At 42.1% G+C, this 18,306-nt stretch overlaps 1 protein-coding gene across 1 annotated transcript in view; it reads right to left on the minus strand.

The window, feature by feature from the left end:
* The window catches only part of FASN (fatty acid synthase), an 83,781-nt gene that overhangs the window by 65,019 nt on the left and 456 nt on the right, over positions 1 to 18,306 (minus strand). Inside the window, exon 2 of the mRNA XM_060253032.1 lies at positions 1,011 to 1,146. Within this exon, the coding sequence (XP_060109015.1) occupies positions 1,011 to 1,137 (127 nt within the window). The 5' untranslated portion in view covers positions 1,138 to 1,146. The remainder of the gene's footprint in view (positions 1 to 1,010; positions 1,147 to 18,306) is intronic.

Below are 18,306 nucleotides of genomic sequence, written 5' to 3' on the forward strand. Positions count from 1 at the left end.
GAGGGCCTTGGCTGCACTCCTGAATTCTAAGTGGTGAATTTGCCAGCTGCACTTCTGAATTCTAATTGGTGAATTTGCCACTTGGAGTTCAGGTGCCCTCCTGCTTCTTGCCAAAAGAATTTAAAGGGCCCTTTTAAATGCTTTTGGCAAGAAGTGGGGGCCATGAACGTCTACACTTCAAGTGGCAAACTTAAAGGGATCCCTTAAATGTTTTTGGCAAGAAGTGGGCGGGGCCCCTCATGAACTCCAAGTGGTGGATTTGCTGCTTGGAGTGCAGAGGGGCACCAGTTCCCTTCTGTGTGACATCACTGCATTAGGAACATCCCCTCCAGCAATGCCCCCCAAATTCCACTGCCAGGAACTAGGAAGGACCTGGCAACCCTATCTGTGGGAAATGGCAGCTTGGTTGAGAAATTCCTAGAGATGGGGGGGGGGGGCGGGAGAGCAACCTGGAGAAGGTGGGGTTTGAGGAAAGAACAGACTTCAGTACAGTATGATATCATAGACTCCACCCTGCAAAGCATCCATTTTCTTGAGAAGAACTAATCTCTGTAGTCTGGAGATCAACTGTAATTCCAGGAGATTTCCTGGTTCACCTGGAAGCCAGCAATCCTAGTGGGTACTTGGTAAAGATGGTGATAAATTGTTCTCCTTATTGACCCAGGCCAAAACAAGAAACTGCCAAAACTACCATAAAACTGCAACTAAAAATTTAGGTTAGAGTAAAGTTATCTACAGACTATCACTGGATGCCACTAAAAGTATGCATGTATTTGTCTAGATTAATTTTGGTGGCTGCAGCCCCTGAAGCAGAGAGATTGCATGGAGACGGTCATCATGACACTACTCCAACTGTATACATAAAAATACCCATCATAAAAGAAGAAATAGTATTAGGAACAATTTTCTCTTATGTCAAATTGTTTGATCTGGTGATTCCTGCAGTCTCTTCCAGGTTGTTGTTGTTGTTTTTTTTTTAAAAAGATTGAAACAAGAATCACTCAGCTTACCAGGTTTCCACCTCCGATCATCTTCCGTGACCATGTCCACTCCATTGATCAAGTTCTCCCAAAACTCTTGCAAGTTTTCTGATTCTGGCAGCTTCCCTGCTATGCCTGCAATCACTACATCCTCCATGTCTCCTCTCTAAATGGGAAGCGAAAGAAATGTTAAATAAAGATAACAAAAAAGTGAGTCAAACAAAAAAATTACATTCCAACATCTTAAAAAAGAAATCATGCATCACCAAGCATAGACTGGGGATTTAATTTCAAATACTTTGCATTCAGCATTTCAGAATCTTTTAAGAAGACCTCAGTGGTAATGTTTCATGACAACACTACAATAACAATGCTTTATGATCATTCATACAGCGATTGGGGGATTAGGATTTCAGTGCTCAAAAGTCATGACTGAGAAGATAAAAACAAGGAATCAGAGTTTCTGAAGAACTATGGGAACAATACATTTTGTTGCATTCATGCATCTTGATAAACTGTGATTTTTAGGGTTTGTAGAATCTTTCGGGATCAAGTGCCGTGTTCTACTGGAGAAAGTTTTCCTTCCAGACGTTTTGTTCTCAGCTGCGGAGAACATCCTCAGTGGCGTTGCAGCCGGAGCAGGCGCTCAGACCTTCTTGACTGCTGTGCATTGAGTGGGGCCAGGAAGGAAGGAAAACTTTCTCCAGTAGAACACGGCACTTGATCCCGAAAGATTCTACAAACCCTAATGATGTTACCAGCCGTGAAAACCTGAAATCTTTGATAAACTGTGGTTTGTTTAAACCAGATTTTTTGCTATCAATTCTGGTTATTCTATAGGTACATAACAAACCTGGCCGTGCGTAAACCCATTTGTTTTTCCTCCCTGCCAAGAGACACCGAGGCGGCAGACAGCCATTCTCCCTATATTGCTATCATTGTGGCCAGATGAGGGGTGATATTTGTCAAAATCTGAGACATCACACAACTACAGTTAGTACATACTTTCAAATCAGCTACTAACTGAAATCCAGTTCAATGTCAAGTTCCTGACTAACTAGGGTTTGATCAAACCACTCTTTAAACACTATGGTTTATTTATCGTAATGTCTGAACAGAATCCAAGGAAGATATGAGTTATGGTCCTTGATCCTACATAATAATTCTTGAAAGAATAAGAAAAGCTTCAATGAACAGTTTCATATTGAGAAAAAGAAATGGTGGTACATCTCTTCTAATGGCATAGCGGTTAAGTTTGACTAGGACCAGAGAAACGGAGGTTCACATCCCTACTCTAGCATGAAGCTCACTGGGAGCCCTTGGGCCAGTCATTTTCTCTCAACCTAATGTATCTCACAGGGTTGCTGTGAGGATAAAATGTGTAGGGGGGAGTATGAGGGAAGAAGGATGAGATAAGCATATATTGAATAAGCAAACGTGTCCATAACAGATAATATATAAACAACAGTTCAGTGATCTGAGAAAGACAGCATATATAGTAAAAATCATGTGCAGATTTACAGAAAATGCTGCACAAGACAACACTTAAGAAAGAGAACACTCATTATTGCAATGGAAACACACCAAACATAGATAACAGCTTCTTCACAACTTCCTGTCTATGCTACTGGTCCCAATCACCATACTTCTACTGCTCAGTATCAATACCCTTCCGTTTCTCCATCCTAGATTCCATCTCAATTCATGCCAAAAATATTCAAGTGATTTAAAGCCACATATAATTAAGCAAACAAAATGTGTTGCAAAGTCACATATTTTGCAATATTTGCTGTTTTGTGCAGAACCTGAATTTCCTTCTTGCAGATTCTGGATTTAAAACATCATAAATCAAATTCAGATTTTGAAATGAACAATATAAACATAGTTTGATGCCTGATTTGAGGAGGAAATCAGTTGTACTTGTTAGGATCCCCTCTTCAATTAGATCTTCAGTGGAAGCTTATAAACACTGACTGCATGCTAGATTTTAGAAATGAATATTCTCAGGAACGGGAGAATTTTAGCTGTGGATATGGAGATAAGGGAGTATCAACTTGTACTTTGAGGAGAAAGGAATTTTTCATGTTTTCGAAGTGAGGTGGCAATAATAATTAAAATGAGAATGCTATGCACTTTGAGATAGGGAGTACTGAACAGGAAACACAAAGTCCTTGTAACAAGATCTCTTCCATAAAGCCCAATTCAGCATATGAAGAAGATGAAGAAGAAGATATTGGATTTATATCCCGCCCTCCACTCCGAAGAGTCTCAGAGCGGCTCACAATCTCCTTTACCTTCCTCCCCCACAACAGACACCCTGTAAGGTAGATGAAGATATTGGTTTTATATCCCGCCCTCCACTCCGAAGAGTCTCAGAGCGGCTCACAATCTCCTTTACCTTCCTCCCCCACAACAGACACCCTGTGAGGTGGGTGGGGCTGGAGAGGGCTCTCACAGCAGCTGCCCTTTCAAGGACAACTTCTGCCAGAGCTATGGCTGACCCAAGGCCATGCTAGCAGGTGCAAGTGGAGGAGTGGGGAATCAAACCCGGTTCTCCCAGATAAGAGTCCGCACACTTAACCACTACACCAAACTGGCTCTCCTCTCATATGGTGAGATTTGGTACATTCAGCCAACTCTGGATTTTTCTGTATATTTCTAAGGCAGTGCAAGTCACCTGCCATTTATCAATAGAAAAACTCCCATGCTTTTTAAAGACCAGAACAATTCAGGGTAGGCAGCAGGAAGTATTTCTTGACTCAAAAAAATATTTCACGGAACCAATTGACAAACATGTAGTAATGGCCACAAATTAAGTTAGCTTGACTCCTGGCTATTGGTGGCACAGGAAGCAATGCACATTGCCTCTCGGACCAGACCCAACTCTTGATGCTTAGCTTAGCCCTAGCCAGTGGTGGTCACAGGGTTGCCAACTTGCCAGGTCTGACACAGGAAATATCTGGGGACTTTGAGGATGGAGACGGGAGCAAGGTTGTGACAAACACAATTCAACTCCAAAGGGAGTTCTAGCCATCACATTTAAAGGGACCAAAGATCTTTTAAATGCCTTCCCTTCATTAGCAATAATGGAAGATGGGGGCACCTTTTTGGGGGGCTCATAGAATTGGACTCCCTCATCCAATCTTTTTGAAACTTGAGGAGAGACGCCAGATGCTATGCTGACAATCTGGTGCCTTTGCCTCAAAAAACAGGGGCCCCCTCCAGCCCTACATAACCACAGATTAATTCTCCATTATGAAGTGCCCAGTGGACATTCAAACTCCCCTCACTTTTTGATAATTTTTTTAATAGACTCCACTCGTAAAAAACAATAGGCTATCAGCATATGTTAGATGCTATAAATGAGCTTTGTTTCTTCTCATACAGCTAATTCTTCAAATTTAGTTAACCCTCTCAAAAATTCTTCTTAGCAGTGCCGTAAGAAACCTTTAAAGTCTGAAATATGGAAATATTTCTGCCTCCTGTTTCCAGCACAACTTCAAAGGGCACAACAAATTATTCTGTCTTAGTGTGTAGGATCTGGAATGCCAAGAGCGTTCTTAGTGTTTAAAGTCTTTAGGGTTATAGTTATTTCTGATAACTGAAGGTAATGGAGAGAGAGGATGATGCTGTTTCCTAGCCAAATTGTGACCAGGTATGCAACAACGAATCAATAATGAAATTACAATGACTAAAATTTCTGTCTCTCATTTTTTTTAGTCAAATCCAGGTATCTAATGGAACGTGAACATGTATTTGCTCAGTATGGATTCTTATTTTAACAAAATGCAGTAGTAGCATGTGGTATGGCAAGGCACTGCTTAACCACTTTGCTTTGTCCTGCTTTCTCACCGAAATTCACTTTCCCCAGGCTGCTGTTATCCGCACTGTGAACTGATCATATCTTAGACTGAAGAATCCTGGAATGAGCGCTTGAAGCCACCAAACAATATGACAAGCCAACATTCACATAAACAATATTGCCAATAACTAGATTAATGGTTGCTATCGTATGCTACTTAAGATTTCCCCGTATATAGTATGAAAAGGGAGAAAAATTACTTGAATAAAAAATTTAATTGTTTAGGTTTTATTCAACTGTTAATTATTTTCGGTTTGTTTTAGGTTTTATTCAATTGTTTGTTATTATAAAAACAAAGATGACATAAAAGTGGCTGTTCGGGATCCATCTAGTCCAGTATCCCGCTTCACAGTGGCTAACCAGATGCCCTGAGAATGCCCACAAGCAGGGCACTGATTTAGGTCATCAAATACATCCAGTTCTATGGAATCCTTTGTTTCTAAGAGGTCAGCCTTTTCAGTGAATCTTTCTTTGAGAGAGAATGTAATCAAAATGGCAAGGCAATGACACCCATCACCAAACAGACTTTTCAAAATTTATAATACCATGAATAATTATTGGTTTGGCGGCAAAGATAATACTACCTTTTTCATATGTGCTGGGAGTACTTGTGAACTGTAAAATATTGGAAAGTAATAATAGCAAGCATTTCAATTGGCACAGGTATACCAGGGGTGGCCAAACTGTTACTCTTTCACGCTTATTGTGTGGCTCTTGAAGCCCCACTATCGGCTCAGTTGGCTTGGAGAATGCATTTAAAGTTAAAGTTGCTTTCTTTCCACCCCTCCCTCCCCATCTTCTTTCTCTTTCTTGCTCCCTCTACTTTTCTTTATTTTTCTCTCTCTCCATCTTCCTTCCTTCTTTCCTCTTCTCCCTCCCCCTCTAAAGTTAAATGTGTTCTCCAAGTCCCACCCCATTGCCACACTGGACAGCTAGCTTAGCTCAGACAAGGCATTTGTCTCTTTAAATCCCTTCTCAAAAACATGCTGGCTGGTGTGGGAGTGGGGAGGCATGGAGAGCATATTTAAGTTAAAGGTGCTTTTTTCCACCTCTCCCTCCCAGCCCATCTATTTGCTTTCTTTCCACATCTCTCTCTCCTCCCCTCCCCTCCCTCCCCCCATCTATTTGCTTTCTCTTTCTTTCTTTCAACCTCTTCCATTTTCTCATTTGTTTCCAATTGAGGAAGCCAGACAATGCTTGCCAAAATATATCACTTTCAAGAAAAATTTCAGAAAACAAATAGTTCTAGTTATCTAGTAGTTCAGTTTATTACAATCAAAGATCAGTTAAAAACTGAAATAAAGTTGTTGTGCCAGCAGCTCTTGTCTTATGCTCTCTACCTCTCTGTATGTGTGACAATATATAACGGCACAGTAAATTGGATGGGGGCACGCCTGGCCATGTTCACGTTTTATGGCTCTCAAACATCTGACATTTATTCTATGTGACTCTCTGGTTAAGCAAGTTTGGCCAACCCGGGCTATACAATCGCTTGAACACCAGAATTCCTGTTGTTAAACTTTGTTGTCTGTCCCATCTTCTCTTCAAGAATTGGTCCTATATACAATAACAACTGCTCATATTGTCTTTGTTGGACACTGGAAGAAAAAATCTCTTCTAAGTAAAAAAAAAACCCAACCCAGAGTGGCTAGATACGTTCTGCATGATTAAACTGACAGCTTATTTTAAAAGAAAGCCTTTTAAATAGTATTGATGTTTGGAGACAAATGCTGAATCAGATGGATAACTAAGTCTGGTTTACATGACATGTTCAAAAGCAGTGACTATTTATAATCTGCTTGTTTCACAGAAGTATGAGTTAAAATATGGTACTGATAGCAAGCTTAACTTGTTTAATTTTCTGTCGGATTTTTGTGTATGTGTGTGTGTAAAGAATTAAAAAAACAACAATACAGAAAACAATAAAAATAAGAAAAAGTTAATACAAAGCAAAAGTTCCACCCTTAGCCTAAGGGTGTGTTCATTTATTGTCACTTTTGACACAGTATTTTGCTTCCGTGAAATGCTCCTTACAGCAGTGCAGCTAAGCTTTAAAAAAGTATAACACCATATTGTTTTATTATAACTGCTAACAATCCTATCCACCATAAATGTATATTATTTTTAAAACCCAGTTACACCATAGATCATTCCCATATACAATTCTCCCAGCAGTGCCTTACAAAAAAATCTTCTAATTTTCTTGTCACCCATGCACAAATTGTTTTCAGACCACACAATAATGAGCAACGGTAATTTACAATGCAATCCTTACACCTTCTTTATTTCACCCTCGTAAGAACATAAGAAGAGCCATACTGGATCAGACCCAAAGGACCAGTATTTTGTACACACAATGACTGACCAGCAACCTAGGAAGTCCATAAACAGGAAGACTGCAACTGCATCAGCAGCATGTGAGTCCATTGAAGTAGATGGGATTTAAAAGGTATAATACAGCATTGTAAAACTTTGCGCTAGAGCTTGTGTTATCCCCCAGGTCAAACCAGGAAAAATTAGGAAATAGTATCCATAAAACTAGACACAATGCAATACTGAGTTTTGCACACTAATATTATTCTGTCTCCATGTGGACAGTTCTGCCTGGACACAATCTGCAGTGCCTCACCTCCTGTGAATGGACAACTGGAAAATTCATGTGGTGTTAGATAAATTGCACAGATTAAGGTGTACTGATTAAGAGCACATACAGAAACTTGTATGTGTACACACCCACTATTGCTGTATTTACTCTGTTCTCTTGAGTCAAATATTTAACAACTTCTTCCTAAGGCCTGCTGAATCATCAACTAAAGTTGTCAGACGGGGAGTACCAATCATTCGGTACAGCTAAACAGTGTTGGAGAGCACTGTCAAGTTGCAGCCAATTTATGGAGACCCCAAAGTGTTGTCAAGGCAGGAGATGTTTAGAGGTGGTTTGACGCTGCCTGTCTCTACGTATCAGATGGTCTTCTATCCAAGTACTAACCAGGGCAAACGCTGCTTGGCTTCTGAGTTCAGAGTTCAATACTGAGACTTCTTAGAAGCGCAGTTTTTAAAAAATCTGAACAATGCAAAACATTAAAAACAAGTTCCCTTTTCATTCATCTAAGATCAGAGTGTGACTTTCACACAAGAAGGAACCTTTAAATGTACCTAGTGCATCTCTTAGCTTGCAGGCAAGGATAGCTCTTTCTCAACTTACCTCTGCTCTTTTGCACTGGATAGTAAATCTCTTTGGATTTACTATGGTTATTACGTACAGGTGTTTTGCCTCAGTTTCGCTGGGCATGTCTGTCAGCTTTTCTTTTTCATACTGCATTGTTTTTCCACCATTCAGCAATCAGTCTATTTCCCATTCACTGTTTCCCCAGGTGTTCTCAGAGTGCTTTTATGCCTGTTTTACCCTTGCTTGATGTCAACCCAAAAGGAAATTCAAAAGCATACAGATTCTCTTGGATTTCCCCCCGCCCTTTTCCCGCCCCCATAGGCCACTTCTATGCCCATATCCAGGTCATTCCACCCACTCTGTAGCTTCCACCATTCATTGATGCGTCTCTCATTGTTTTACATTTATTTATTTATTTTACAAACAGCATGAGTCTAGGGATATGAGACTAACGCTAGTCTCAGATTACTGTAAAAAATTATTCCTGGCTGGGTTGCCCTCTCCTCCTCTCTGGTTTAAACTGGGCAGTGGGAGAAGGTAGCACAGAGGTGCATTTTCAGGGATCCATCAGTTTCCTCCGACACAGAGTGACCCTGGCTGGGCTGCCCTCACCTACAGCCCAGTTTAAACTGAGTGGTGGGAGGAGGCAACTCAAGAGCTGCACTAGCAGGGAGCCATTGGTTCCTTGCATACACGGCAAGCCTGGTTGCTATAGCAGGTAGGGTTGCCAATCCCCAGGTGGGGGCAGGGGATCCCCCGGTTTGGAGGCCCTCCCCCCGCTTCAGGGTCATCAGAAAGCGGGGGGAGGGGAGGGATATGTCCCTATAGAGATTTATTCCCATAGAAAATCATGGAGAATTGATCCGCGGGTATCTGGGGCTCGGGGGAGGAGCTGTTTTTTGAGTTAGAAGCACTACATTTTAAGCATAGCATCTAGTGCCTTTCCCCAAAATATCCCCCAAGTTTCAAAAAGATTGGACCAGGGGGTCCAATTCTATGAGCCCCAAAAGAAGGTGACCTTATCCTTCATTATTTCCTATGGAAGGAAGGCATTGAAAAGGTGTGCCGTCCCTTTAAATGTGATGGCCAGAACTCCCTTTGGAGTTCAACTATGCTTGTCACAGCCTTGATCTTGGCTCCACCCCAATGTCTCCTGGCTCCCCAAAGTCCCCAGATATTTCTTAAATTGGACTTGGCAACCCTAATAGCAGGGGACTCTTCACTGTCTGGATGGCTTACGACACTGGTTATATGGAAAGGTACACAGACATTCTGGAAAACAACCAACAAGGCTTTATAAAGCGGGCTCAGTGGCACTGCATATAGATGAGCTCTTCAATGAGCCCAACTGTCTGCTGATTCTCCATGGATTTCTGGATGAAAACACGCTGTTTCCCCACACCCATTTCTTGATCTCCCAGCTCATCAGTGCTGGAAAACCTTATCAGCTACAGATCTACCCCAAGAGGCGACACAGTATTTGCTGCCCAGGGTCGAGGAAGAATTACAAAATCACGCTGCTGCACTTTCTCCTAGAATACCTCTGAGTCCTGCCGCAGCCCCCTTCTTGGCAATATGGAAAATGAGGCTTTGCAGCTGCTTGCCAGTTGCAGAAAATGTCTGGTCAATTTCAACAGTGGGTTCTCCCCCTTTGCCTTCCTTCTTTCCTGTTCCCATGCGTTCGATAAACTAACGCTAAAATTAATGCGCAAAACCTGAACCACAAAAATTTAAATGGAAGGGGCTTGCTGGATGCTACTGAGCAGCAATTGCGTAATTTTTTTAAAAAAACTTTGCGTGCCACCCCCAACACATCATGTAACATTTCACCGCAATTTAGAAAAACCACATGAGGGGGGGGGACTGTAGAATGAATACACAGGAGAAAAAAGAATGCTGCGTGAGGTAGGAACAGAATCCAAAATGAAGCTCAGAAAATTTGCAGTAAGCTGTGTGTGCATAATAGGCCAACATATAAAAGCAATTTGATTCACATATGGGAAAATTTGTATATGAAATTTCTGTGTGATCTTTTGGTAGCACACTACTCTACAGAGTAGGCATCTGAGTTACTAGCAGTGACATCCTAAGCACAGTTACATCCTTCTAAGTCCAATTAAGTCAATGGATTTAGAAGGGTGTAACTCTGCCAAGGATGGTACTGCAGATATTCTGAATGGAGACACTGCCTCCCAAAGAGAGGAGAAATCATATCTGAACACCTGTATACGGTAAAACTACAAGGACAACTGGGAAGCCATGACAGATTCAATTTAAAAGAACATCAGGATAGCCAGGGATATGTCTGGGGGAGAGCTGTCCCAGAGGCACCCACTAGTGCATGGGGTGCCACAGGGTGCAGTTCTCTCCCCGATGTTATTTAACATCTACATGCACCCCCTTGCCCAGACAGCCCGGAGGTTTGGGCTCGGGTGTCACTAATATGCAGACGACACCCAGCTCTATCTGCTAATGGACGGCCGGCCTGGCTGTGTCCCGGAGAACCTGGACTTAGCATTGCAGGCCGTGGCAGGTTGGCTCAGGCTGAGTGGGTTGAAGTTGAATCCAACGAAGACAGAGGTCCTTTGCTTGGGCCGTGGTGCCCTTGGGGGGGGGGAAATCCCCCTTCTGGCTTTTGACGGTGTACCGCTAAAAGCGGCCCATAGAGTCAGGAGCTTGGAGGTTCTTCTGGAGCCTTCATTATCAATGGAGGCACAGATAGCGGTCACTGCCAAGTCTGCGTTTTTTCATCTTCGACGGGCGAAGCAGCTGGCCCCCTTCCTTGGGCACCAGGACCTAGCAACGGTGATCCATGTTACGGTCACCTCAAGATTGGACTACTGTAACGCCCTCTACATGGGGCTGCCCCTGTGCCGAACTCGGCAGCTGCAGCTGGTGCAGAACGCAGCGGCTAGGCTGCTGTTGGGGCTCCCAAGATGGGAGCACATACAGCCGGGGCTACGCAGACTGCACTGGCTGCCGGTGGCATACCGAGTTCGTTACAAGGTGCTGGTTATTACCTTTAAAGCCCTATATGGCCGAGGACCTGTCTACTTGAGGGACCGTCTTTCCCCGCATGAACCCCAGAGAGCGCTGAGGTCAGCTGGAAAGAACCAGCTGAATATCCCTGGGCCAAAGGAGGCCAGATTGAAGTCCACCCGGGATCGGGCCTTCTCTGTAGCGGCCCCCCTACTGTGGAACCAACTCCCGGAGGAGGTACAGGCCCTGCGATGCTTAGATCAATTCCGCAGGGCCTGTAAGACCCACCTCTTTAAAACAGCCCTCACATAAACCGAGCCAAGAAAGTCCTGTTGGATATGTTCTATGTTTTAATCACTGGATTTTATGAAAGATCTTAATTATAGCACCATAATCTTAAGTTTAATGTAATTTTAATGATTTTAAGGATGATTTTATATTGAAATTGTATATGAATTTATAATTGATCGCACATGGTTTTATTGTATACTGTATTCACATGTTGTGAGCCGCCCTGAGCCTGCTTGCGGGGAGGGCGGGATACAAATAAAAAGTAGTAGTAGTAGTTGTTGTTGTTGTTGTTGTTATTATTATTATTATTATTATCAGTTATATTTCTCAGAAAACAGATTTCTCAGAAAGTGAACTGGAAGCATCGCTGCTAACAATATTAATGCATATTTAATTGCCATTCTGAGAAACAGGTTTTACAGGCATTTGTAATGTTTCACTGCCAGACTACATGATGTTCAATCATATTATACTATTTGCCCCTAACAATTTTCTCCCAAAATGCAGCCATAGACAGAGCAAATGAAACCAGCAGAGCAGCACAGGAAGAAGGGAATTCCTAACCCCCTTTTCTCATGCCAGTGTCTGCTAAAAATTGCTGTCCATCTTTCTTGGTGCAGCTGTATTTCTCCCCTTGCCAGAGGGAGTTAATTTTGGGGGGGGGTGGGGGGCTTGCAAGATAGAAAGAATTTATCCTTCCCTGTTTTTTCCATTATCATGACAGTCTCTAGAAACCTCCTTCCTCAAAAATTGGGGGCAAATTACATGCAACCAAGCATCACATGAAGTTGGGCTCTCTAAAACCTGAAAAACGTGTTTGTCCAGCGGTGATAATGTGCCAAAAGAAATAAATGTGTACATCATAAAAAAATATAATGCTTGTCATTCCACTTTTACACTATTCCCTAGTCTTCAAACTTGGACAGAAGACTGCTCTTCTATCAAAAAGGTTTCATTAGTACAAACCTTCCTCAATCAGCGGTGGGGTCTATGGAGACCAGACTGCCTATCAAGATGCCTCAAATTAGCTGTTCCTTAAGCAGCTGGTTCTGTCATTGATCTGATTGTGACAAGTTGCTTCACATTATTAACACAGCATTAGACTTATTCATAGTAGCTTATAGAACAGTCCCTGCCCCATTGTCATGACTGTCCCATTACAACAGAATTGTGCAACAATTAGATTACAAAAATTTAGGGTGGAGCATTTAAGGCACAAATGAAAGCTGTTCAATTAGAAGTGGGCCACATCCAGGACAGTGAAGTCAGACAGTAGAGGGATAAATTCAGTCTCTTCACTTCAGTCTCTCACCTGTACGTTGTATTTACCTACCTTTAAGCAAACACAGGAAGTTAATACAACCTATCAAGAATGGAGAGTGAACATTAATTATATAGCTTGTATGAGCCTGCCCTGACAAAAGGCACCAAAGTAATTCTGAACATCCCAAGCAGAACACAGCATATTAACTAGGTGATCATAGATGAAGTTGGCAGAAGTTCCCACAGACAGAAATTCCCATAATCAGAGGAATTACTGCCAGCAGTTTCCACTGTAGTTTGATATACCAATTATGCTTGCCAAAGGGACTACAGATTCCAGGACTATTCAAACAGAGCAAAAGTGGTGTGTGAATTGCCCTCAGGTTTTTCTCAGATTATGCCATGATAAATACCTGGCCTTTACCTTTTTTGGGGGGGGGGGAGGAGGTTTCTTTGCAGAGGCAGATTATGACTTTCTCCTATTTATCTTTGTCCGTAAGATGAAATGCATTGGTATTAATTTAAGAATAGGTCTCGATAGCTTTTAATACTTTGAATGATCTTTTAGAATGGACTTCTCAGTGCAACAATTCATAGAATTCCCTCTAAAAGGATCGTATTTTGATCTGAAATTATCCAGCAGAGGCCTTGCTATTGCATGGCTTAATTACCACCTCACTGATTCACTAAGTGTTTTTGTAACTTGTTGCACTGTGCTAACTCACTTCATTTATCTTCCATAATAACCAGTCTTTCTTCACAGTGCTTTAGGTATTTGTTTCATCATAGGGCTTTTGCTAATTCTGTCCCATGTTAGGTAACTTGACAGTACAGTTGTCACCTGAAGAACTCCAAATTAAATTCCACATTGTGAGTCGGGACCGTAAGAAAAATGGTATATTATGTATATAGTTTCAGATGTTTCAGTAGCACCCTAAAGAACTGAAGGTTTTTAGGGTATAAACTTTCGACAGCCAAAGCTACTTTCACTTGTATCTGATGAAGGGAGTTTTTGACTTTCGAAAGCTTCTACCCTGGAAATCTTGTTGTGGTCTTTAAGATGCTACTGGACTTGAATCTTGCTGAAGTAATACGTGTTGCAAAACACTGATAGCACTTTATTAGAATATACTATCATTTTAATTAATTACAATTGCCTTTTGTTGTTATCATGAATCTCTTTCCCATTTCTGTAACAGATAAATAAAACAAGCATTCTTTTAAATAAGGAACAGGTAGCACATCTTGAGATGCTTTTTTCGTTCTTTTAATACTGCTCTGCTATTATTCTTCAAAAAATTTAAAACACAGTAAAATATCCCACGCGTCTTTCACATATTTAAATCTATTGGCCCTTTACTTTTGGTATTGCAGGTCACCCACTGGTTGTTTCTTTCCTTGACTTTAAAAAAAATTGCTTTGTATAAAAACTATGTTTTATTCCAACATGTTTTCTGTTTGTCTCTTTCTGCAGTTCTGTTCTATTCCTTTTGAGGAGGGACATCCAGAAAAAAAGATGCAGACAAATGTTAACAAAAGTGCCACCAATAATCAATTATTATTTCTTTCAAATAAATATTTTTCTACTTGCATTTTCATACTTAACTTTGAACATACATATGAACATATGAAGCTGCCTTATACTGAATCAGACCTTTGGTCCATCAAAGTCAGTATTGTCTTCTCAGACTGGCAGCGGCTCTCCAGGATCTCAAGCTGAGGTTTTTCACACCTATTTGCCTGGACCCTTTTTTGGAGATGCCAGGGATTGAACCTGGGACCTTCTGCTTCCCAAGCAGATGCTCTACCACTGAGCCACCATCCCTCCCCAACTTTGTTTTATTTTGAATATATTTGTTGTATGAATGTTAACTAGAAAGAGAAAACCATACATTACCTAATGTGTGGTATTAGGCTAAGGGGTCCTGTATTTTTTCTTTGTTAAAGAGACTAACAACTGCATGTAATCTTTCAAACTACAACCATAACATCACTTTGTATTTGCATTGCATGCTCCTGCTGGTGATACATACTTTCACAGATATCTAATTAAATTTAAGTACTATGACCTACAGTGAGAAGTCTCACTGATTTCATATAGATTATTTCAAGGTTAGTTAGCATTGCAATCCAAAATGTTGAAAATATACTTATTGGGAATAACCCAATTCATTCAGTAGGATTTACTTCTGGACTAGGCTTTTAGGCAGATTTTTTTTTTTAGTCTAAACAAGAGATGCTGGGCCAGCACATAAGTCCTTAGGAGACACCAGTGTGTACACCATCGAGTATCACTTTTAATGCAGTGGAAGTTTAAATTTAAAATTTAACTGATACCAGTATTGGTTTCTGTTTGATAACAAAACTTAATACAGAAGCTTGATGCATTAATAAAAAATTCAGTCCCACTGAGGTCAATAAAAGCTATGTGATATATAAATCGGATCTAACCATACATATATGAAAAGCTGCCTTACTCCATTGGTCCATCAAGCTCAGTATCATCTACCCAGACTGAATAGTAGCTCTTCAGGGCCTCAGGAAAAAGTCTTTCACATCACCTGCTACTTGGTTCTTCTAGATCAGGGGTCCTCAAACTACGGCCTGCGGGCCAGAGGCGGCCCACTGAGGACGTTTATGCAGCCCGCCGGGTTATGGCAAAATCAGACCGGAAGTGACGTTCGACCTAAACTCGCGTTAGCAACGCACACTTCCGGCACTGGGCTGAGGCGGCGGAGACAGAGTGTGAAGTGATACCGAGGTGAGGTGAGTTCCCAGGCCGGGGTGTGTGGTGTGGGGAAGGGACAGAGATGCAGAAGATGGAGAACTGACGGCCCGCGGCCTTGTACAGTAACGGCAGTCCGGCCCTCCAACAGTCTGAGGGACAGTGAACTGCCCCCCTATTTAAAAAGTTTGAGGACCCCTGTTCTAGATGGAAATGCTGAGGATTGAACATAGACTCTCCTGCAGGCAAAGCAAATGCTCTGCCACTGAGCCAAGGCCCATCGCTTAAAGAAGGGGAAGCTAAGGTAAGTGGTCTTTGAGAGAGAAGGAAAATCAGGCTTTATTCTCAGTGTCAAATTAGAAGAGATCCTGGAATATATATTCTTGGATCTATTTCCTTGAACTATTAAACAAATATTCAGTTTTCAGATTACAGGAGATTTAGACTATATGGCAAAAATGAAGATATTCTGGTTCTGATTTTCTTATGTTGGAAGGTTGCTTGAAAGGATGGATTTTTCTGTGATAAACATGTTAGAATCTTTTGGTAATCAGGCATTAGGTTAGAATAGGGGGGGCGTGGTACTATCCACTCTCCACCACTTAACAGTATTTGATAGCAAAATCTCAGTCATCCTGTTTGATACTTAAATTAATGCTCTCCCCAATGTTGTTTAACATCTACATGAGCCCTCTCGCCCAGTTAGTCAAGAGTTTCGGGCTAGGGTGTCATCAATATGTAGATGACATTCAGCTGTATCTGTTAATTGATGGCCAACTGAATACTGTCCCAAGACAGCCTGTGGTGGGATGGTTAAAACAGAGCCATCTGAAACTGAACCCATTGAAGACCTGTGGCTAGGTCAGGGAAGGAGGGCCAGGAATTAAACTCCTCACTTTTGATAGAGTATAGCTAATACCAGCTCCTTCTGTCAGGAGTTTGGGTGTGATCCTTGATGCCTCCCTCTCAGAGGCTCAGGTCACAAATACGGCTAGGAAAGCATTTTCCCACCTCTGCCAAGCCTGGCAATTGACCTGGCCACAGTGATCCATGCATTGGTCACTTCTAAATTAGACTACTGTAACCCCACCCCTGAACTTGCTGGGGCCCTCCTGAAAGCGCATGTGCAACCTGTGCTCTACCTGCTGCACTGGCTATAAATTGAGTACCAAATCAGATTCAAGGTTTTGGTACTTACCTTCAAAGCCTTTTTACGGTCTGGGACCATTGTATCTATGGAACCATCTCTCCCTATACACCCTCAGAGGGCATAACGTTCATCTGGTAATAACTTATTGTTAATTCCTGGTTCCAGAATGGTCCTCAAACAGGGTCAGGGCCTTTTTGGCCCTGGCTCCAACCTGGTGGAACTATCTGTCTAGTGAAACTTGAGCCCTGTGGAACTTAGCTCATTTCTACAGGGCCTGTAAACCCAAGATGTTCCACCAGGCATATGGCTGAGGACAGTGGCTGCTAGAAATTTCACCGGACCTCTCCACTGTCGGACTGTGAATCTCACTGAACTGGCTGCCTGCCCCGCTTAGTTATCCACCTCTGAATGCTTTCTGGGCTGCCATCTGATATATGATGGGTTCATTCTTAAGACTCAACTGTACAGTTTTGTTTCACCGGACCTCTCCACTGTTGGACTGTGAATCTCACTGAACTGGCTGCCTGCCCGGCTTAGTTATCCACCTCTGAATGCTTGCTGGGCTGCCATCTGATATATGATGGGTTCATTCTTAAGACTCAACTGTACAGTTTTGTTTTAAAATGTGCTGCTGATTTTATTGTATTTAATTGTTGGAAGCCCTGCCTGCTGGGGAAGGGAGCAGGATAAAAATCAAATAAATACTTTCTGCACAATCCTGCATAATTTAGCTCAGAGACCAATCCTACTGAATTCTGTGGGTCTCACTCCCAAGCAAGCATGCACAGTTTGTGTCTTTAGAGCCTCCATGGTGCATGAGTCTGTCACTTTTATAAAACAGTTAACAACTAAGCAAGCCAGGGCGTTTTATAATGCAGCGTGACATTTGATAACTGTTACTTTTAAAAGCTCAAATCATCATTGCATGACAAATGCAACCCCTACGATGGAGATGAGCGGAGTAAGGATACAGGAAGAGAGCAGCAGGGAGATAGGGAATACAGTGGTTGCCAGCCTGCATTAGACAGAATTCCTGCATTTAAAAAAAAAAAAATGCAGAATGTGGCTGTTCAGACGCAGAGGGTAAACTTCTAAACATCAGACATAAGTGCCTTGTCTTACTGGTAGCTACTCAGAAGCAGTGAAAGGATGCAACTGACAAACCTGAATTATCTGATGTCCTAATTTCCTAATGTGACAAAAGACATACTAGAGAAGGTATGTCATTAAGCTTTCATAATCTGATCTCCTTCTGTGTACTTGTGGTCACACCAAGTTTAAAAAAAAAACAAAACCCCAAACCCTAGCCATTAAAGAGAGGCAACAGCCCTCTTTTCTATTTGCTTAAGTGTACAAGTGTAACTGTCTTTCCTGCTTGATATCAAAATGGCTGGATGCAGAGCACTCACAGTGCAGCAAGGCTTAGCCTCCATCTCCCCTCTTGCCAGCTACTCCTCCCCTTTATTCCCCAGAAATTGCACCGTTCGCTGGCTCTCACACACATGAGAAAACAAGCAACACAGAGATCGATCTCCCCGCTTCCCCCCCAATGTTTTGTTAATTTTAAATATATTTTCGAAAGGAAAATTCATCTCAGCCGCAGCTGCGGTTCCTCGTCTCGTTTGTCATCAACACCCATGAAAATGGAGAAGAAAACCTGAACCACTACCGGGAGGCCCCAGGTCTAAACTATTTCCAACAGCAATTCAGCACACAGCGTCTCAAAGGTCTCCTCTGTAGATGTTTCACCTGGAAAAAGCACATCCCTCCCAGAAACACCTGAAAGTAATGCCGCCTCCCGATTGAACAGGAGCCCCTCTCTTATCCCGATTTTTCCCCCCCGAACAATCCCATTTGCACAAGGAGGCTGGGAAACACGAAGCGCAA

This window comes from Heteronotia binoei, chromosome 13 (genome assembly GCF_032191835.1).
Source record: "Heteronotia binoei isolate CCM8104 ecotype False Entrance Well chromosome 13, APGP_CSIRO_Hbin_v1, whole genome shotgun sequence".
NCBI classification, from domain to species: Eukaryota; Metazoa; Chordata; class Lepidosauria; order Squamata; family Gekkonidae; genus Heteronotia; species Heteronotia binoei.